The sequence below is a fragment of the Elephas maximus genome, chromosome 12 (genome assembly GCF_024166365.1).
Source record: "Elephas maximus indicus isolate mEleMax1 chromosome 12, mEleMax1 primary haplotype, whole genome shotgun sequence".
Taxonomy (NCBI): Eukaryota; Metazoa; Chordata; class Mammalia; order Proboscidea; family Elephantidae; genus Elephas; species Elephas maximus.
In genome coordinates this window covers 69,544,097-69,560,344 of record NC_064830.1, presented here as the reverse complement: position 1 = coordinate 69,560,344, position 16,248 = coordinate 69,544,097, and the positions used below count along the sequence as shown (strand labels likewise).

At 48.5% G+C, this 16,248-nt stretch overlaps 1 protein-coding gene across 1 annotated transcript in view; it reads left to right on the top strand.

Annotated features, from left to right (window-relative positions):
* Positions 1–500: 500 nt before the first annotated feature.
* The window catches only part of LOC126087495 (uncharacterized), a 153,667-nt gene continuing 137,919 nt past the window's right edge, over positions 501–16,248 (top strand). Inside the window, exons 1-9 of the mRNA XM_049905028.1 lie at positions 501–567; positions 3,381–3,458; positions 4,923–4,976; positions 6,276–6,436; positions 10,453–10,523; positions 12,276–12,441; positions 12,522–12,659; positions 13,727–13,910; positions 15,823–15,968. Coding sequence (XP_049760985.1) covers positions 501–567; positions 3,381–3,458; positions 4,923–4,976; positions 6,276–6,436; positions 10,453–10,523; positions 12,276–12,441; positions 12,522–12,659; positions 13,727–13,910; positions 15,823–15,968 — 1,065 coding nt within the window. The remainder of the gene's footprint in view (positions 568–3,380; positions 3,459–4,922; positions 4,977–6,275; positions 6,437–10,452; positions 10,524–12,275; positions 12,442–12,521; positions 12,660–13,726; positions 13,911–15,822; positions 15,969–16,248) is intronic.

The following is a 16,248-nucleotide window of genomic DNA, read 5'->3' as shown; positions in this document are numbered from 1 at the left end:
TCGCTTGCTATGAGTCAGAACCAACTGTATGATATCTAACAACAACACAGCCTAACGAGTCAGGAGTGGCCAGACCTCAGGCCTGAAGCTTCTGGAAACCTCCACAGGCCTCCTGAACCAGCCTGCCCAGAGCAGTGGGAAAGAGAAGTCAAATCAAACTGTCCCTCCCCCTCCCCCCCCCCACCCCCCGTGTGTTGCCTTCTGCCCTGAGGTCTCCATTGGAGGGCTAGAAGAGGATGCCCTTTTTTTTGCCACCAAGGCTGAAAAGAGATTTTCACCCCCTCACTGATCAGAAGCCCCCTCCCTTCCTCCCTCCTGGCTGGGGTGCTAATAACTTAATCAGAGGCCTCTGATTGGCTGGGTCTTGGCCCTGGAAACCCCCTCCTTCCCTGCCCGTCCCCTGAGCCCTCCTCCTTGTGAAAGAAGGGTCCTTTCAAGGCTGCTCTGAGGCACCCTGGAGAGGGAGGCTGTGGTGTGGGGCTCGCGGGGGGCCGGCGGCAATGCCACCGATCAAGGAGCTCCTGGGTCTGGTCCTGCTCGGGATGCTGGCAGTGGCAACTTTGGGGAGTAAGTACAGCTGCTGCAATCCTGGTTCTGGCTGGGGTGATGGGGGTCACAGCCAGATTCACCTAGGACAGCTTTTTTGTAATGGAATGTCTGTTTACCTGTGTCCCTTCTCTGCCACCCTTGGTTTTGCCTTTCATAGAGAGCAGGGTGAGAGATTACAGGTGGCTCCCTCATCGCTCCAATCTTCTGCCAACATTATCTGGAAACTGAGACAAGGTGGGGCTTGGGAAAATGCAGAGACCACATCTCAAATCCTGAGTAGTGACTCTGCAGACTTCTGGGCTTGTGTGCAAGACGTTTAGCTGGGTTATGTTCCAGCCTTATGAGGCGGCAAGTTTGAAGACACTAAGCAGCTCTCTAATACCAGATGACGCTGTGAAGCTTTTGTTAGTTGAACTTTCAGTTTGGATTACTTTATACGCAAGGTGTGCGCAGGCTTAATTGTGTTTACTTACTAACCTGGAAACCCAGGTGGTGTAGTGGTTAAGAGCTACAGCTGCTAACCAGAAGGTTGGCAGTTCGAATCCACCAGGGACTCCTTGGAAACTCTATGGGGCAGTTCTATTCTGTCCTGTAGGGTTGCTATGAGTCAGAATCAGCTCGATGGCAATGGGGTTTTTTTGTTTTTTTTTTTTTTGGTTACTAATCTGTAGTGAACAATTTCACCTGTTTTACACCATGTCAAAGGCGTGGTGAAACCCATGTGAAATTGTTTCGGCCTTAATTGTGCTTACTGATGAACCTGTATGCACAATTAAAAACAGGTGAAACTGTGCACTACAGATTAGTGAGTAAACACAATTAAGCCTGTGTGTACCTTGCTTACAGTTAATCCGCCCCTGAACTTTTAGTAGTCGGCTACTTGCTGCAAGTGTCTAGGGCAGCACTATCCAATAAAAATATAATGCTAATATTTTGTTCTAAATTTTCTAGTAGGCAATGTTAAAAACAAAAATCAAAAAAGGCCAGGTAAAATTAATTTTTAATCATGTTTTACTTAACCCTGCCAAAAAAACCCCAAACCTGTTGTCGTGGAGCCAATTCTGACTCATAGCGACCCTATAGGACAGAGTAGAACTGCCCATAGAGTTTCCAGGGAGCGCCTGGTGGATGTGAACTGCTGACATTTTGGTTAGCAGCCTGAGCTCTTAGCCGCTACACCAGCAGGGTTTCCTTACTTAACCCAGTACATGCAAAATATCACTAGAAAATCTAATCAATATGAAAGAGAATTAATGAGCTGTATTTTATCTTCTTTGAAATCCAGCATGTATTTCACACTCGGTATATTTCAATTTTTATCATAAAAACTTGATCTGTATTTGGGTTTCCTGAAATTTATAGTTGAAAAAGTAGATCCACATACTTAAATTGTTTTGAAACATACTTGCTTGTTTGAACATACTTAAACATCTTCCAGTAACTGAATTGAAAATGTTTTTAACTTTAAGCTAATTGCAGTTAAGTAAAAAAGAAAAGTTCCACTCCTTGGTGACACTAGTCACATTTCAGGTCCTCAGTAGCTATGCGAGGGGCTGGTGGCTGCCCTCTGGACAGAACAGGTGAGGTAGAAGGCTGTTTTGATCCCTGTGTCTTTGGCACCTGACACAGTAAGTAGTCAGTAGATTTGTGTTGTTGGCAGGTGTCTTAGTTACCTAGTGTTGCTGTAACAGAAATACCACAAGTGGGTGGCTTTAAAGAGCAGGAATTTATTGTCTCATAGTTCAAGAGGCCAGAAGTTTGGTTTCTATATATTTGCTTATTTCACATAAGTGAGATCATGCAGTATTTGTCCTTTTGTGACTGGCTTATTTCACTCAGTATGATGTTTTCAAGGTTCATCCATGTTGTGGCATGTGTCAGGACTTCATTCCTCTGGATAGCTGAGTAATATTTCATTATATGTGCTGGAACTTTTAAAAGTTTATTTAAAAAAAGTTTTTTTAAGTGCTTGAGACCTGGAAGGGGAACAGATGTAGTTCAAGCAGAGTTCTCTTAGAACACAACCTAACTTCTGGAGCTCAGGGGGATCGTGGCTTGTAGGCTCAGCTGGGCAGCAAAGCAAACGTAGAGGTTGTTGGTCCAGTAAACAAGCAGAGTGCTGGACTTGTGCACAATTGGATATTTAATGGTTATGCTTTATAAATGTGTTTAATTGGGTACCCAGAGTTCAAGCTATGAAAAAGTTGGAGGAAAGTTCGAAGGGAAATCAATCAAGTTAAATGTCTTTGAAACGTGGTTTTATCCACTGGTATTCTACCTTGATGCAAAGGATTTTGTTAGATGATCCAGGCTCTTCAGGGGGAAAACACCCTGCCAAATATCCTACCGTGTTCTATTGCTTGAAAAGTTCTAAACAAAATTGTGTAAGGTGCTTCTTCTTCCCCCATCCCCCTTTTGGGAATCATTTTGTCTTTCATGGGATTAAGCAGGCTGGCATGAGTAGTGATTACCTACTGAGGCACAGGTGGTGATTCTGAGGATGGCAATGGTGCTATTGAAACATCAGTGTATGGAAAGGGCTGCAGACAGACCCCTGGCTAAGTTCTGGGAGGCCATGGTTGGTGCCCAGGGGTGGTCCAGACTCGTGGCAGTTAGAATCGAAAGTGGGTGGATGTGGGGAGGTTGCAGGTATTTGGGAGTCTCCTAGAGCCTTAGCAGAGGGCTGGGGCGGGTGGAGAGAGGGAGAGATGCTGACCCTTTCCAGGAAAGAGGCTCTGGGGATTCTCCCTGGAGCATTTCTTCAGCAGCCTGAGGTAGGGGGCCGTAGGGGGCCAAAGAGGGCATTTGGCCTGAGTCTGTTCATACTCCAGTTGTCCTCTACAGCTTAGATGGCAGGAGAAATGAAGACAGTGTCATGAAAGCTAAGAGGGAACAGCTGACACTCAGAGGTACCAGCTACCACAATTTACTCCCGTAGCCTCTTGGTCCCATTTTGTTGGTTTGTCCATTCATTCATTCACTATCATGAATGAATAAGTGGGTAAGTGAATGGATGTAGGTTGTGGACTATGGAGCCAGAATGCCTAGGTACAAACCTTAGCTCCACTACTAACTAGCTGTGTGCTCTTGGGCAACTCATTTCATCTGCCAAAAAAAAGCCAAAGGGAATAATAATAGCACGTAAATCACAGGATTGTTGGGCGATTAAAGGAGGTGAATAAATGTGTTAAACCAGACTAGAATGAATGAATACAGACAATTGACTCTTACCTAGCACATGCTGCAGCCATGCATTGTTATTTCGCCATGCGCTGTTCCTGAACAGTGTGTGGCCCACACTAAGTACCATGTAAGTGTTGTTTTTATTCATTTATTCCAGTCTCTTCTGGGGATCAGGTACTTTGTAGGAGCCAAGGATACCCTGTTAAATAAGACAACCAAAATCGTTAACAAATTTTATAAATGTTATAAAGAAAACAAGGTGCTGAGACAGAGACTAACAGGGTGGGGGACCTACTCTTGACAGGGTAGTCAGAAAGGGCCCCACTAGGGAGGGACATTTACGCTGAGACCTAAAGACCTGAGAGTGGGAAGAAGAGTGTTCTGGGCAGGCAGAAAGAGCTTGTGAGCGGGCTTTGAGCTAGAGAAGAAAGATTGGGATGGCTGGAAGGTGATAGTGGGGTGAGAGGCCTTGCAGGGTGCAGTAAGGGTTTTATTATGCGTGCGTGAGTTGGTAGGGGAGCTTAGGAGCTGTTAAGCAGAGAAATGATGTGATCTGATTTACATATTTGTAAGATGACTGGGAAGAGAATGAATCCTGACCACAGAGAAAATAGTTAGGCTACTGCCGTCATCCAGGCAAGAGAAGGAGTGGCTGTGCCTAGTATGTCAGCCATGGAAATGGAGACACTCCGATGGATGGGTGGATGGATGGATGAGAGAGGGATCCATGAATAGATGGATTGATAGAAGGATACAGAGATGGAAGGAGGGATGGAGGGAGGGATAGATAAGAAGATGGGAGGATGGGTGAATAGATGGAGGATGGATGGATAAATGGATGTAAACCTACATTTGTTGATGGAATTGACAGAACTTGCTAATGTATTGGGCTTGAGGGTGGTGATGAGGGAAAAGGGTGGAAGCAGAAATGACTCCCTGGTAATCAGCTTGAGCAATCTGGGGGTCCAGGGTGTCAGTACTCAAAATGGGGAGGAGCGCACTGGGAGAAGAGTGGGGAGATCACACCTGGCACTGTAAGGGAGGAGGAAGCTGGCATTTTCTCTTCTTGCCCACTTGGCCCCTGGGCCATTAAACATCCTCTTTCATGAACAGGTCAGCCGTCCATGGGATAGGGCTACCTCATGCCTGCTTCTGGCCTTGCCCTGATTCCATTTGATTTGTCATTTCAGAAATTTCTGATTCTCCAGCAGAACAGGTAACCTCCTGCATGGCTACCTGCACAGGTGAGTGAGTCTCTGTGAAGCTGAGTAAGTCTTATCAGACCTGTTGTGGCCAGGAGACTGGGGCAAGGAACAAAGCCGACCTGTTGTGAAATGTCATTAGGGACAACCCAGAAGACTTGGCCTCCACCTAAGAGAAACCAAGGCCCGTTATACAAAGGCTTCTAGCTAGTGGGTGGGCCATTAGGGAGGCAAACACAAACCCAGAGGAAAAAGGCTTAAGAGGCCCAGCCCCAAGGCTGTGGGACTTTTTCCTCATACCTTATGGTCCCCAGGTGGAATAAACCTCTTTGTGTTTTAGGGTGGAGTCAATAAGAGAACCTTGAGGCAAATTCTTTGGCAAGAGAGAAGCATTTTGGGAACTTGAGGTGTGGTTATGTTTGAGCTCAATGAAATTGACATGAAAATGTTAATTTATCCCCAAGCCCTTGGGGAAGGGTGGTGTCACAACTGACACTTCATTTGGTTTCACAATTGGTCCCTTAGCCTAAAGCAAAGATTAGAGAAATACTACCTCTCTGCTCCGTAATTCAGCTCTTCCCCAGAGCAATTACTCCTCTGATCATTTATGCCAGCTTTACAATTTTGTCTTCTAGAAACTCACAATTACCACCCACTCTCGTCTACCTTCCCAAGACACACGCACACGCACACACACACGCACACACACACACGATGTCCATTTAGGTAGTAGGTAAGGAGTCAGACTGCCAGAGTTTGAATCACAGCTGTGTGGCCTTGGGGAAGTTACTTAACCTCTCTGAGCCTCAGTTTCCTTCTCTGTAAAATGGAAACAATAAGTGTACCCACCTCAGAATTGGTTATGAGGATTAAATGTTTATCGGTGGTTCTCAACAACGGCGATTTTGTCAGTGTCTGGAGGCAGCTTTGGTTGTCACAGCTAGGGGTGGTTGTGTTACTAGCATCTAGTGGGCAGAGGCCAGGGATGCTGCTAAACATCCGACAATGCACAGGACAGTTCCCACAACAAAGGATTATCTGGCCCCAAATGTCAGTAGTGCCAAAGATGAGAAACCTTGATGTATATCAAGTTCTTGGAAGAGGGCCTAGGGCATGATAACACTAACATTTACTAAACATTGATAGCTTTTATCTTTATTTTCTTTTTCATGTTCATGGGGGTCTGTACATACCCAGCCTTCCTCCAAACTGGGAGCAGGCAGCACATAGCCCAGATAAGTAGGGGAAGGTGGGAGCAAAGAGGCCTCTCATCCAGGCAGAGCTGGGTGTTCGATAGTGATGGTTTATAAAGGTGATTCTGGCCCTCTGCTCACCCTCCAGGATCAGCTGGACTCCGGCTACCCTTGGGCACCAGATACACCTATCGCTTTTCCACCAATACCAGCACTGGCCTGCAGGGGGCCCCTGCAGAGTGGAGTGGCCTTGGACTCCAAGGGTTGGTGATTCTGGATGTACTTGGCCCGTGCCAGATGGCCTTGCGGGTGAGTGTCTTTGTGCAAGGGGGATGTCACGTGGATAATAGGGAGGGCTCAGGGGAAAGCACGGCCTCTTGGATTTCCAATTTAGTTAATAACTGGAGAGGAGCTTTCTAAGCAATCTTAAAATATAGCAAGTGAGGACCCTGGAGAGTGATGTGAGAAAGTGGTGTCATTTTGGTTGTAGCAGGTGCCACAAAGGGGCAAGTGAGAGGGTTGCAGGGGTCAAGGGAGGATGTTCTTCAGAGCAAAAAGAGCCACAGGATGGGGACAGTCTGTCTCCTTGGCAAGACCAAGGGTCAAAACTGAGATATTTGCAGGTTCAAGGAGTGAGCAAAGAGCAAAAGGACAGAGTCGGGGGTGGAAACAAGACCTGAATGGGGCCTCCAGACCTGCCCTGGGCTCCTTTGAACTAGACACGGGCCTCACAATGACTGAGACCACAGGCCCGGCTTAAAGGCACATGATGAGGTGGAGTAGTGGTGTTAGTTCTGGGTTCAGTCAAGGCAAAATTGTGAGCTAGACTCACTTGTGGTTGTAGGTTTCTTTAAGATCTTCCTGAAGCAAAGCCCTAGCCCCCGTATTCTTGTTTGTGCCTGACCATTCTTCTTGGTCCCATTTCTGATGACTATCATGTGTTTTCTGGACAAACCTTCCCACTCCATATCAGTGGCCATTTGATTTCCACTAATGTCTTATATTTGAGAAGTAATTTTTGACTGGCTGGAGTACTGGCTGACAAGAGTTTCTCAAAAATGTTTTGTTTCATATAGAGCACAGAATGGGTTCTTAAATATCTAAAACGTCTGTGTTCTGGTCACAGCTGCCAGTTTGTTATTAGAGTCTTCACTTTCCTTCACTTCCATTAAAATACTAGCAGTTGGTTTCCTCAGCAGGGCTAGTTTTCACAAAGCAAGTTGTGTGCTGCTGTTACCAATCGCCAATCTGACAAAAATCGTCCTTGTCTTTTCCCGAGTAAGAATACACGCGAAAGACAAACTTTATCTTCAGCAAGCTTTATTTTGCTTGAGTCAAGCAAAAGGAGTCAAGGGGGATCTAAGCGTCTCCGAAAAATTGACTCAAAAAGCGAAGCAAGGCTAGGGCTTATATTGGTTCTATAGAGACAATAGAGTAATGAATATTTAGTGAGCTTCTTTAAAGGGGTGGGTACTTCTCAGAATGGTGGTGCATGTTAATTAGGTTGCACTCGCATCTGGTATCTAAGATGGAACCCGCTGATATGCAAGGTAGAGTCCTCTCGGCAGCCTTGGCACCACTTATTACGGGATATAGCGCATGGGCACTACATCGCCATCTTCAGAGGGCTAAGGAAGGATAAACAGCAGTCACACTCTGCTCCTCTGCGCGTACGAATCCTGCAGAGGAGGAGGGGACTAGAAAGACACTAAGAAGGAGATAGTACTTCATGGGCTGCCCCCAATCCTATCTCACATTGACAGTGTGGGTTCCTGTTTACCCAACTTCTAGATGGTAATCCTTTTAAAAGCTCTTTTGTTCCACCAGCACAGTTAACCCTATCTGTCTCACTGCTACAGTTTTATTTGTTTACTTTGTTTTTAGCATTGAGAAGAAAAACCGTGAAAATGTCAAATGTTGGCAAGGGTAGAGAGAAATGGCTTATTTCAAAGATTTTGAATGGAAATTTTACAACAACTTTGAAGGGCAATGAATTAAATATATTTTAGTGTAAAATGCAAAAATCATAAGTATTTTCACAAACTGAACACGCCTGTATGGCCAACACCAGATCAAGAAACAATACATCCCCCTGGTTCCTGTCACCATGCATTAGTTTTGCCTATCTTTGAACTTCTCATTAATGCAATTAAACAAGACATTCTCTTTTGTGGCTGGCTTTATTGCTTAGCATTATGCCTGTGAAATTCATCTGAATTGTGAGTGGTTGTAGGTGGCTTATTCTCTCTGTTGTCTAGTATTTCATTGTGTGCACAAACCATATTTTATCCGTTTTACGGGTGATACGCATTTGAGTGGTTTCCAGATAACCTGGGACTATTTCAAATAGTGCCACGAACATTCTAGAGCATTTCTTTCGGTGAAACAAGTATACTTTTCTGTTGTGTTTACACCTAGGAGTGAGATTATAGATCATTTAGCTTTAGTTGTTAGTTGCTGTCAAGTCGGCTCCAACTCATAGCAATCCCATGCACAACAAAACAAAACATTGCTTTGGTATCCTTGAGTTCATTGTTGCAGCCACTGTGTAATTTGAGTGCCTCTCAACCTAGGGGGCTCATCTTCCAGCACTATATCAGACACTATTATTGTTGTGATCCATAAGGTTTTCACTGGCGAATTTTTGGAAGTAGGTCACCAGGCCTTTCTTTCTGTCTTAGCCTGGAAGCCCTGCTGAAACCTGTCCATCATGGGTGACCCTGCTTGTATTTGAAATACCGGTAGCATAGCTTCTAGCATCAGAGCAACACTCAGGCCAGCACAGCATGACAAGCTGACAGCTTGACAAACTGACCACCTCATGGTCAGATTTAATAGATTCTGTCAATCAACTTTCCCAAGTGGCTGTACCAATGTACCTGCAGCGTGTGAGGGATTCCCTCAATTGACTAGCCCACATCCTTTTCAATCCTTGGGAATGTCTTTCTCCATTTTAGCCATTCTGGTTGGGGTGTGATGGTATCTCATTGTAATTTTAATTTGCATTTCCTTGGTGACTAATGAGATAAGGGAGCCCTGGTGGCACAGTGGTTTAAGAGCTCAGCTGCTAACCAAAAGGTCGGCAGTTCAAATTCACCAGCCGCTCCTTGGAAACCCTTGGAGCAGTTCTAGTCTGTTCTATAGGGTTGCTCAACAGCACCTAACAACGACAACAAAAACAATGAGGACAAGCACCTTTTCATATGTTTATTGACCATATGGATCTCCCCTTTTGTGAAACACCCATTAAGTCTTCTGCCCACTTTTCTATGGTGTATTGCTATTAAAAATAAAATGACTTCCCTGGAGATCTATGGTGCTGAACAGAGTCCAGCAAAAAGTCCCTTTGAGCTGCAACTTCTGGGTAATCAGCCTTCCTCCTTAGCCAAGAGTCTCCATTCTGCATAAATTTGTTTATTCTCCCTGGTGGAGAATGTAAAATCTTCACACGGGAAGACTGTTGAGTTAGTACAAGGGATGGCTTGCAAGCAAGTGGTCAGTCAATAAGTGGCACTGGTGACACTGAGGGACGCATTGTCCGGGAAAACATCTCATGCCAAGTGGAAGTTATTTCACCCCAAGATTTTAAGCCTGGGTCACTGGGGAGATGGTACCTCTCTGTTTGGGGAGGGGCGCTGGTTTTAGACGAGTGGGAATTAAGTCACTTTGAACAAGTGAAATCAGTTGATTGAGAGAGGCAGGTTTTAGGAGTGATTTTTTTCGTTTGTTTTAATTGTGCTAAATATACAGGTAATAAATCATTTGCCATTTCAGCAACCTTCACAAGGACAATTCATGTTGTTCAGCCATCACTGTTCCCGAATGCTTCCATCACCCTTAACAGAAGCTCAGTGTTTTAGGAGTGATTTTATTTTTCACCTTTACAAAGTCCTGTTTTAAAATTTTTTTTTTGCAATAGACACACACAATCTTAGTGACACTGGGACATTTAAGCCTTTCATTTTTTGTAGGTAAAGCCTCTTTTATATGCTTTAGAAACCTAATAAATAGGTTTTGGCTTGTACTGTATACCGTTTGAGTCCCTCATCCAAATTTTCAGGCAAACCGAGAAGCCAGTGAGACTGTTTCAGACATTTAGCTGGGAGCAGTAGGTGCCTGGTCGTTTTGAGTATTTACCCATAGAGACGTTTGGCATCTCTTACCCAGGAGCTAGAACCTTCTGCTCAAGGGAGGAGTCTCTCTGCCCAGCCCCCAACACAGGCTGTATAGCAGGCTGGGCCCCAGAATTGATTTTGGGGTGTGGGCGCTGGTGGGGTCCTGGGGTGTGTGGAGAGGTTACCAACTCACCATGCTTTCTGTCTCAGCTCCAAGATTTCCAGGTGACTTCTATCCTTGGGTCCCAGGTGGAGGTTCTGAAGGAGTCAGAGACTTTGAGGTAAGATGCCTGGCCTTGGGGCTGGATATGTGAGCCTATCACCTAGCAGAGAGATGCCATCTTGGACCAAAGTTCAAAGAGGGTTGTATCTTTATATGTTGACCTTCGTAAGCGCCCAGATTGGTCTGAAGACTAATGATGAGGATGGTTGAAAGTTATCCCGATGTTGGACCCTTGGGTGGCTCCAAATAACCTCGGGTGGGTGGTCGTCTGTTACCTGGTAGAAGGAGCTCACCTTCTATTTCCCTGTGTGTTACCCTCAGCATGGTTCTTCCCCCCTTTCTGGATTCCATGTCTGTCTAGCACCCCCTTGGTATCTGCCTTAAGTACATTCCAGGAGACATTGGGTGTTGAGCTCACCAGGCCCACTGAGGCCTGCCTTTCTTCCATCCTCCACTCTTGGAGACCCATGTCCTCTCCCTCCCCAAGCTAAGCCCTGCTTTGTGACTCAGCTAAGCCTGGAATCATCCCTCTGGCTTGGTTCCCAGGATTTGTGACAGTGGCCTCAATCCAGCAGCCTGAAGACACCCCATCTCCATAGATTCCTCTTCCTTTTTTATTGCAAATTTATTTGTTAAAAAATAAAGCTTTTGTCTAGGGATCCTGGGGCAGATGATCCCAGCTGAAAGGCTTAGGGAGGGTCTTCTCCAAGGGGCAGCCAGAGCTATTGTCTAGGGCCTCTCATCTCATAAATGCTAAGTCTGTGGGGCCCAGGCTCCTCAGCTCCTTGAGGCTAGACTGACAGTTGCTATTCTGGGAGGGGCGGGCACCATTAGCATTTCTCTAGTTTGAGGTCTGAGACCCAGGGGGACTACCCTGGTTTGCTGCTGGGAGGTCCCAAGGCCCCAGTGAGGCCTCCCTGGGCTGGAGAGGAGACAGTGACCTCGTGGGGAGGTAGAGGTAGGGGCACTCCAATCCCCAAGATTCTACCTTGCTGTAAGGTGGGATTCACGGGTCTTGATGGTTCTCTTTCTTTCGTCTTGGAGCACTCGTCTCTTCTACCCCATGCATAGACATGGGGACTCCCTGACCCACCCTTCCTCCCCCATCCTACAGACACACAGGCACCATCCGGCCAGGAGAAGGGTGGGTGGGAAGAGCATTCCACTGAATTCTGGTCTCAGCTCCACCGCTGACTTGCTGTGTGACCCTGGGCCAGTAGCTCCCTATCTCTGAGCCTCCTTTCCTTGTTTGAACAATGGTGAGTCTCAAGTCTCTTCTAGTTAAGTTTCTGAGACCTGTGATGCTGCAGCCAGCCTGCCTGGGTTCGAATCCCAGCTGGGCCCCCGAGCAAGTTACTTTACTGCTCTGAGCCTCTGTTTCCTCATCTGTTATGTGGGTTGGGTTTGCTGAATACCACCCTGGTGGACTTATTACTGGAAGCTCAGACCTTAAGACTGGCATTTTTACAAGGACTTTTTGTGCAAGTGGTGACAAGGCTGGGGCAGCTTTGCGCAGAGACTTTGCTGGTTCCTGGTGCTTGGTTCAGAAGTTGCTGGAAAGCCCAGTATCTGAAGGAACTTGGGGTTCTCGGAGTAGTTCATTTGGGGGGTGAATGCAGGGGCAGAGCAGGAGGGACAGGGATGCTGTCTGCTGTCATCTCTGGGAGCGAAGAGGTGGCCTGGGCCCTTGGAAGCTGATGGGCGGTAGGACAGAGCTCTCTGCGGCTTTTAGGGGGTATGAAAGGGGTTGTTAAAAATACAGGAGATGGGAGGCGGCCCCCCATGCCAGCCCCAGCCTGCCCGCCCACAGCGCTGCCCTGGGCCGCTGGCCGCTCGACTTTGTCCTGTGTGCCGGCCGCGTGGCCCGCCTGCATCCCCGCCGCGCTGAGCCGCGCTGGGCGCTGAACGTGAAGCGCGCCGTCCTGAGCCTCGTACAAGGCCGCCCGGGCGCTCACGGCCCCGAGACCGTGGAAGAGGTGAGGTCACAAGCCGGAGCGGGGCAGGCTGGGACGGGGAGAGCAGGGCTGACCCTGTCCCCTCCACTGCGGTGCCCCAGATGGACGTCCTGGGCCAGTGCCCCACCACGTATCAGCGCCGCGGCGCCAGGCTGCACAAGACCAAGGACTTGGAACGCTGCTCCCTGAGGAGGGCGCACTCCGCCCTGCGCGCCCAGGTCCTGCCCCGGGCTGCCGTGGTAAGTCTGCCGCCCAGCTCCTCTAGGCCCTCCCTCCTCTTCTCCTCCCCTCCCCTGCTCTTTTTTTCTTCACTGCCCCTTCCTTCCTGCCTTCTTTCCTCGCCTCCCTCCTTCCCTTCTCTTCCCTCCTCCCTCCCGCCCTCTCTCCCCTCCTCCCTCCTTCCTGGCTTCTCTTCCTTCTTTCCCTCCCCTCCTCCCTCCTTCCTTCCCCCTTCTCTTCTCCCTCCTTCGCATCCCCTTCTTCCTGCCATTCTCACACCCTCTCTCCTTTCCTTCCTCTTTCTATCCCCCTCCTCTCCTCCCTCCTACCCTCCTTCTCTTCCATCCCCTCTGCTCCTCCCTCCCCTCCTTCTCCTGTCCTTCCCTTTGTCCCCCTCCTCCCTTCTCCTCCTTCCCTGTCCTCCCTCCCTTCTCTCCCTCTCCTTCCTTTCTTGTCTTTCCCTTCCTCCCTCTTCTCCTCCTTCCTCTCCTCATCTCCTTTCCTCTCCTCCCCTCTCCCTTCTCTCCTCTCTCTCTTCTGACTCCCCTCCTCTCCCCCTTCCTGCCCTGTCCATCTCTTCCTCCTTCTCCCTGTCCCCTCCCCTCCATTCCCCCCTCTCGTTTTCCTTCCCCCCCTTCTTTCTCTCCTCTCCCCTCCTCCAGCCCCCCCTCTTTTCTCCCCTCTCTTCTTTTTTGCCTTCTTCCTCTGTTCTCTCCTCCCCCACCATTTGTCCACAGCACCAAGCCGATGAGTATTTTGTAAATATCTGTGTAAGAGATGGCCATGGTTAATATTAATTGTTGTTATAAAAAGCTGCAACGTCTGGGAGGCTACAGTCTTGTCTACTGCCCACACTGACTCTGAAGTTTTCATTTCTCACTGAGCTTTCACTGTTGCTCTCATTGGGGCTACCGTTTGCTGCCCCTCTTCCTTCTCGCCTCCTGTCAGCCCCTGCTCAGGCCCCCCGGTGTTCTGATGTGGCCCTCGGGTCACCCCTGAACCTTGCTGCCTGGTTTCAGGGGACTCCAGCTGGGCTCCGGGCTGTGTCAGAGCCTGGCATGAGTGGTCCCTTCCCCCCTCGGCCCAGCACCCTGGCCTGGCCTCCCACCTGACCTGCCTCCAGAGTTTCCAGGCCGGCGTGCCCAGGGAGGCCTCCTGCACAGAGCTACACACAGCGGGGCCCCTCTCGAGGGAGGCCAGCACCGTGCAAATGCGAACCCTTTCCTCCATCACCCTGCTGCACGAGATGCCCGGGGATCCAGCCATCACAGGTGACTTGAGCTTGGCTGTGGATGGTGCAAGGGTGGGGTGGGACTCTCAGAGCAACTCTGCAGCCTCCTCTGGCCAGAGGGGCTCAAGTCATCCTCGTCTGCATTACTCTGTCTCTGTCTGGACACCCTGGAACTGTTTCTGAAAATGGCCACTGTCAGGGGAATCAGCCTCTTCTAGAAGTTTCTCCAGGATCTTTCTGCTGGCTCAGTTGGCTCTGGCTTGGTCTTATCCTTTCTTCCTGGGTTGTGCTCAGTGAGGATGGAATCTTCTGGCTCCCCACTTTTGTAGGAGAATTCTCCTTAGGTCTGATGGTCCTCAGCAGATCTTCTGGAGTTGTTCATGCCAATGACAAACATTTGTCTAAGCACCTGTCATGTGCCAGGCACTGCCTGCTGGCACCGTAGTGGGAGAAAAGTTACCTACAGGTAAACATGTGAACAAGGTAGTCTGAAACAGGGATACAAGTTAGGGATGAAATTCAACAGTCACGTGATGACAAGTGACTTAAATGAGATGGTCAAGAGGATCTCTCTGAGGGAGTGACATTTTTGCTGAAGGATGAGGAGCCAACAGGGAGTGCAGAGGCCCTAAGGCAGCAATGAGCCCTCTGTGTCCTAGGCACTCCAGGGCAAAGGAGAAGTCTCAGGAACAAGTGCGTGAGCACAGTGCACCTGGGTGGAGACAGACTGACAAAATGAGGGTGAGTCCCCAGACCTGGGAGACGGTCATGACTGTTGGACAGCATCTAGTAGGCACAGTGCTTTGCTAAGCAGCCCTGAGGCTAAAGGTATGGACTGTGGAGTCAGGGAAGGCCTGTAGCAGGATTGTAGGGGAAGGCTAACAGCATAGCTGTATGCAGAGCAGAAAAGACAGCCGTGTCTGTGGTAATCTGCCTTCATCAGGAAGTAGCCACAGGGCCAAACGCACAAAAGAGACTAAGATTTATTTTTTTGACAAGGTGGCATACCTCGTGGTACCAAAGGACAGAGAGTAAAAGTCCCATCCTCCCTGTCCCCCAGTCTCCCCCCGAGTCCCCTTTCCCAGTAAAAAAAACAACACTATTCCTGGCTTCTCATGTATTCTTCCAGATATATTTGTGCATGCGCAGATATGGAAGTCTGTGTATCTGTTTAGGTGGTCTGCCTTAGTTTTCTAGTGCTGCTATAACAGAGAGTATGTGTCTTTCAAAAAGAGAAATTTATTTTCTCACAGTTCAGGAGGCTAGAAGTCCAAATTCAGGGCACCAGCTCTAGGCAAGGGCTCTCTCTCTCCCCTCTCTGGAGGAAGGTCTTTGTCGCACCTTCACCAGTCCCAGCGTTGCTCTGTTCCCTGTAGATCTCCACATGGCGTCTGTCTTCCCCCCATTGGTGCTTGCTTCTCTCTGTGTCTAATCTGTTCTTTTTGTATCCCAAAAGCCTCTAGGTTTAAGACACACCTACACTGATATGGCCTCATTAACATAACAAAGGAAATCTGTCCCCCAGTAGGATTACATCCACAGGTATAGGGGTTAGGATTTGGGGGGAGGTTACAAGTCAATCCACAACATGGTCTGTTTTTATTTTACACAGATGCTATCACTCTGTACACTCTTCTGCATTCTTGCTTTGTTCCTTAACCACTTGGAGATTGTTGCATGGTACCATGTGCCCAACTGCCCTATTCTGCTTAAAGGGCACTCAGTGTTCCATGGCATGAGTGGGTCACAGTTTATTTGATCACCTCCCACTGGTGGACATGTTGATTGTTTCCTGGCTTTTGCTGTTAGCACCAATGCTGCCATGATTTTCCTTGAGCACGTCCCCTGACCTGTTGCCTAAGATGTCGAAGGGTGCATTGGCCAGGTGTGGGGCAGGTCCTGGGCCCCCCTGGCTTGTTCTGACATTGCTCCATGTGATCACCCCCCTTCAGCGCTTCCTGTCTCAGATCCAGATGATAGAGACCTGACCCCGAGCACCCTGCTGTATGAGTGGGAGGAGACGCCGCCCCAGTCCTCAGTGGCCACAGTGGCTGCCTCAGTGAGGAAGCTGTGCCAGGCTCCGACCACGAGCTTTGAGGTAAGCGGCTTCTCCAGCCTCAGACCAGAGTCTTCCTCAGATTGGAGTCCCTGGGACACCCACTTTTTCCTGTCAAGATCCATGCTTTATGGTCCAACCTCCCAGATGTTTGAATTAGGGTTGCTGCATACAGTTGGGCAGCTTGTGGGCTGTACAGCTGTGCCTGGTTGCAAAAGCAAGGAAGGGGAGGAAATCCTCCCTTGGTATTTCACTTGCCAAGTCATGTGCCCTGACACAGGCAGGGGGGAAGAGGGGAGGGTTTTTCCTTGTCCGTCTGTCT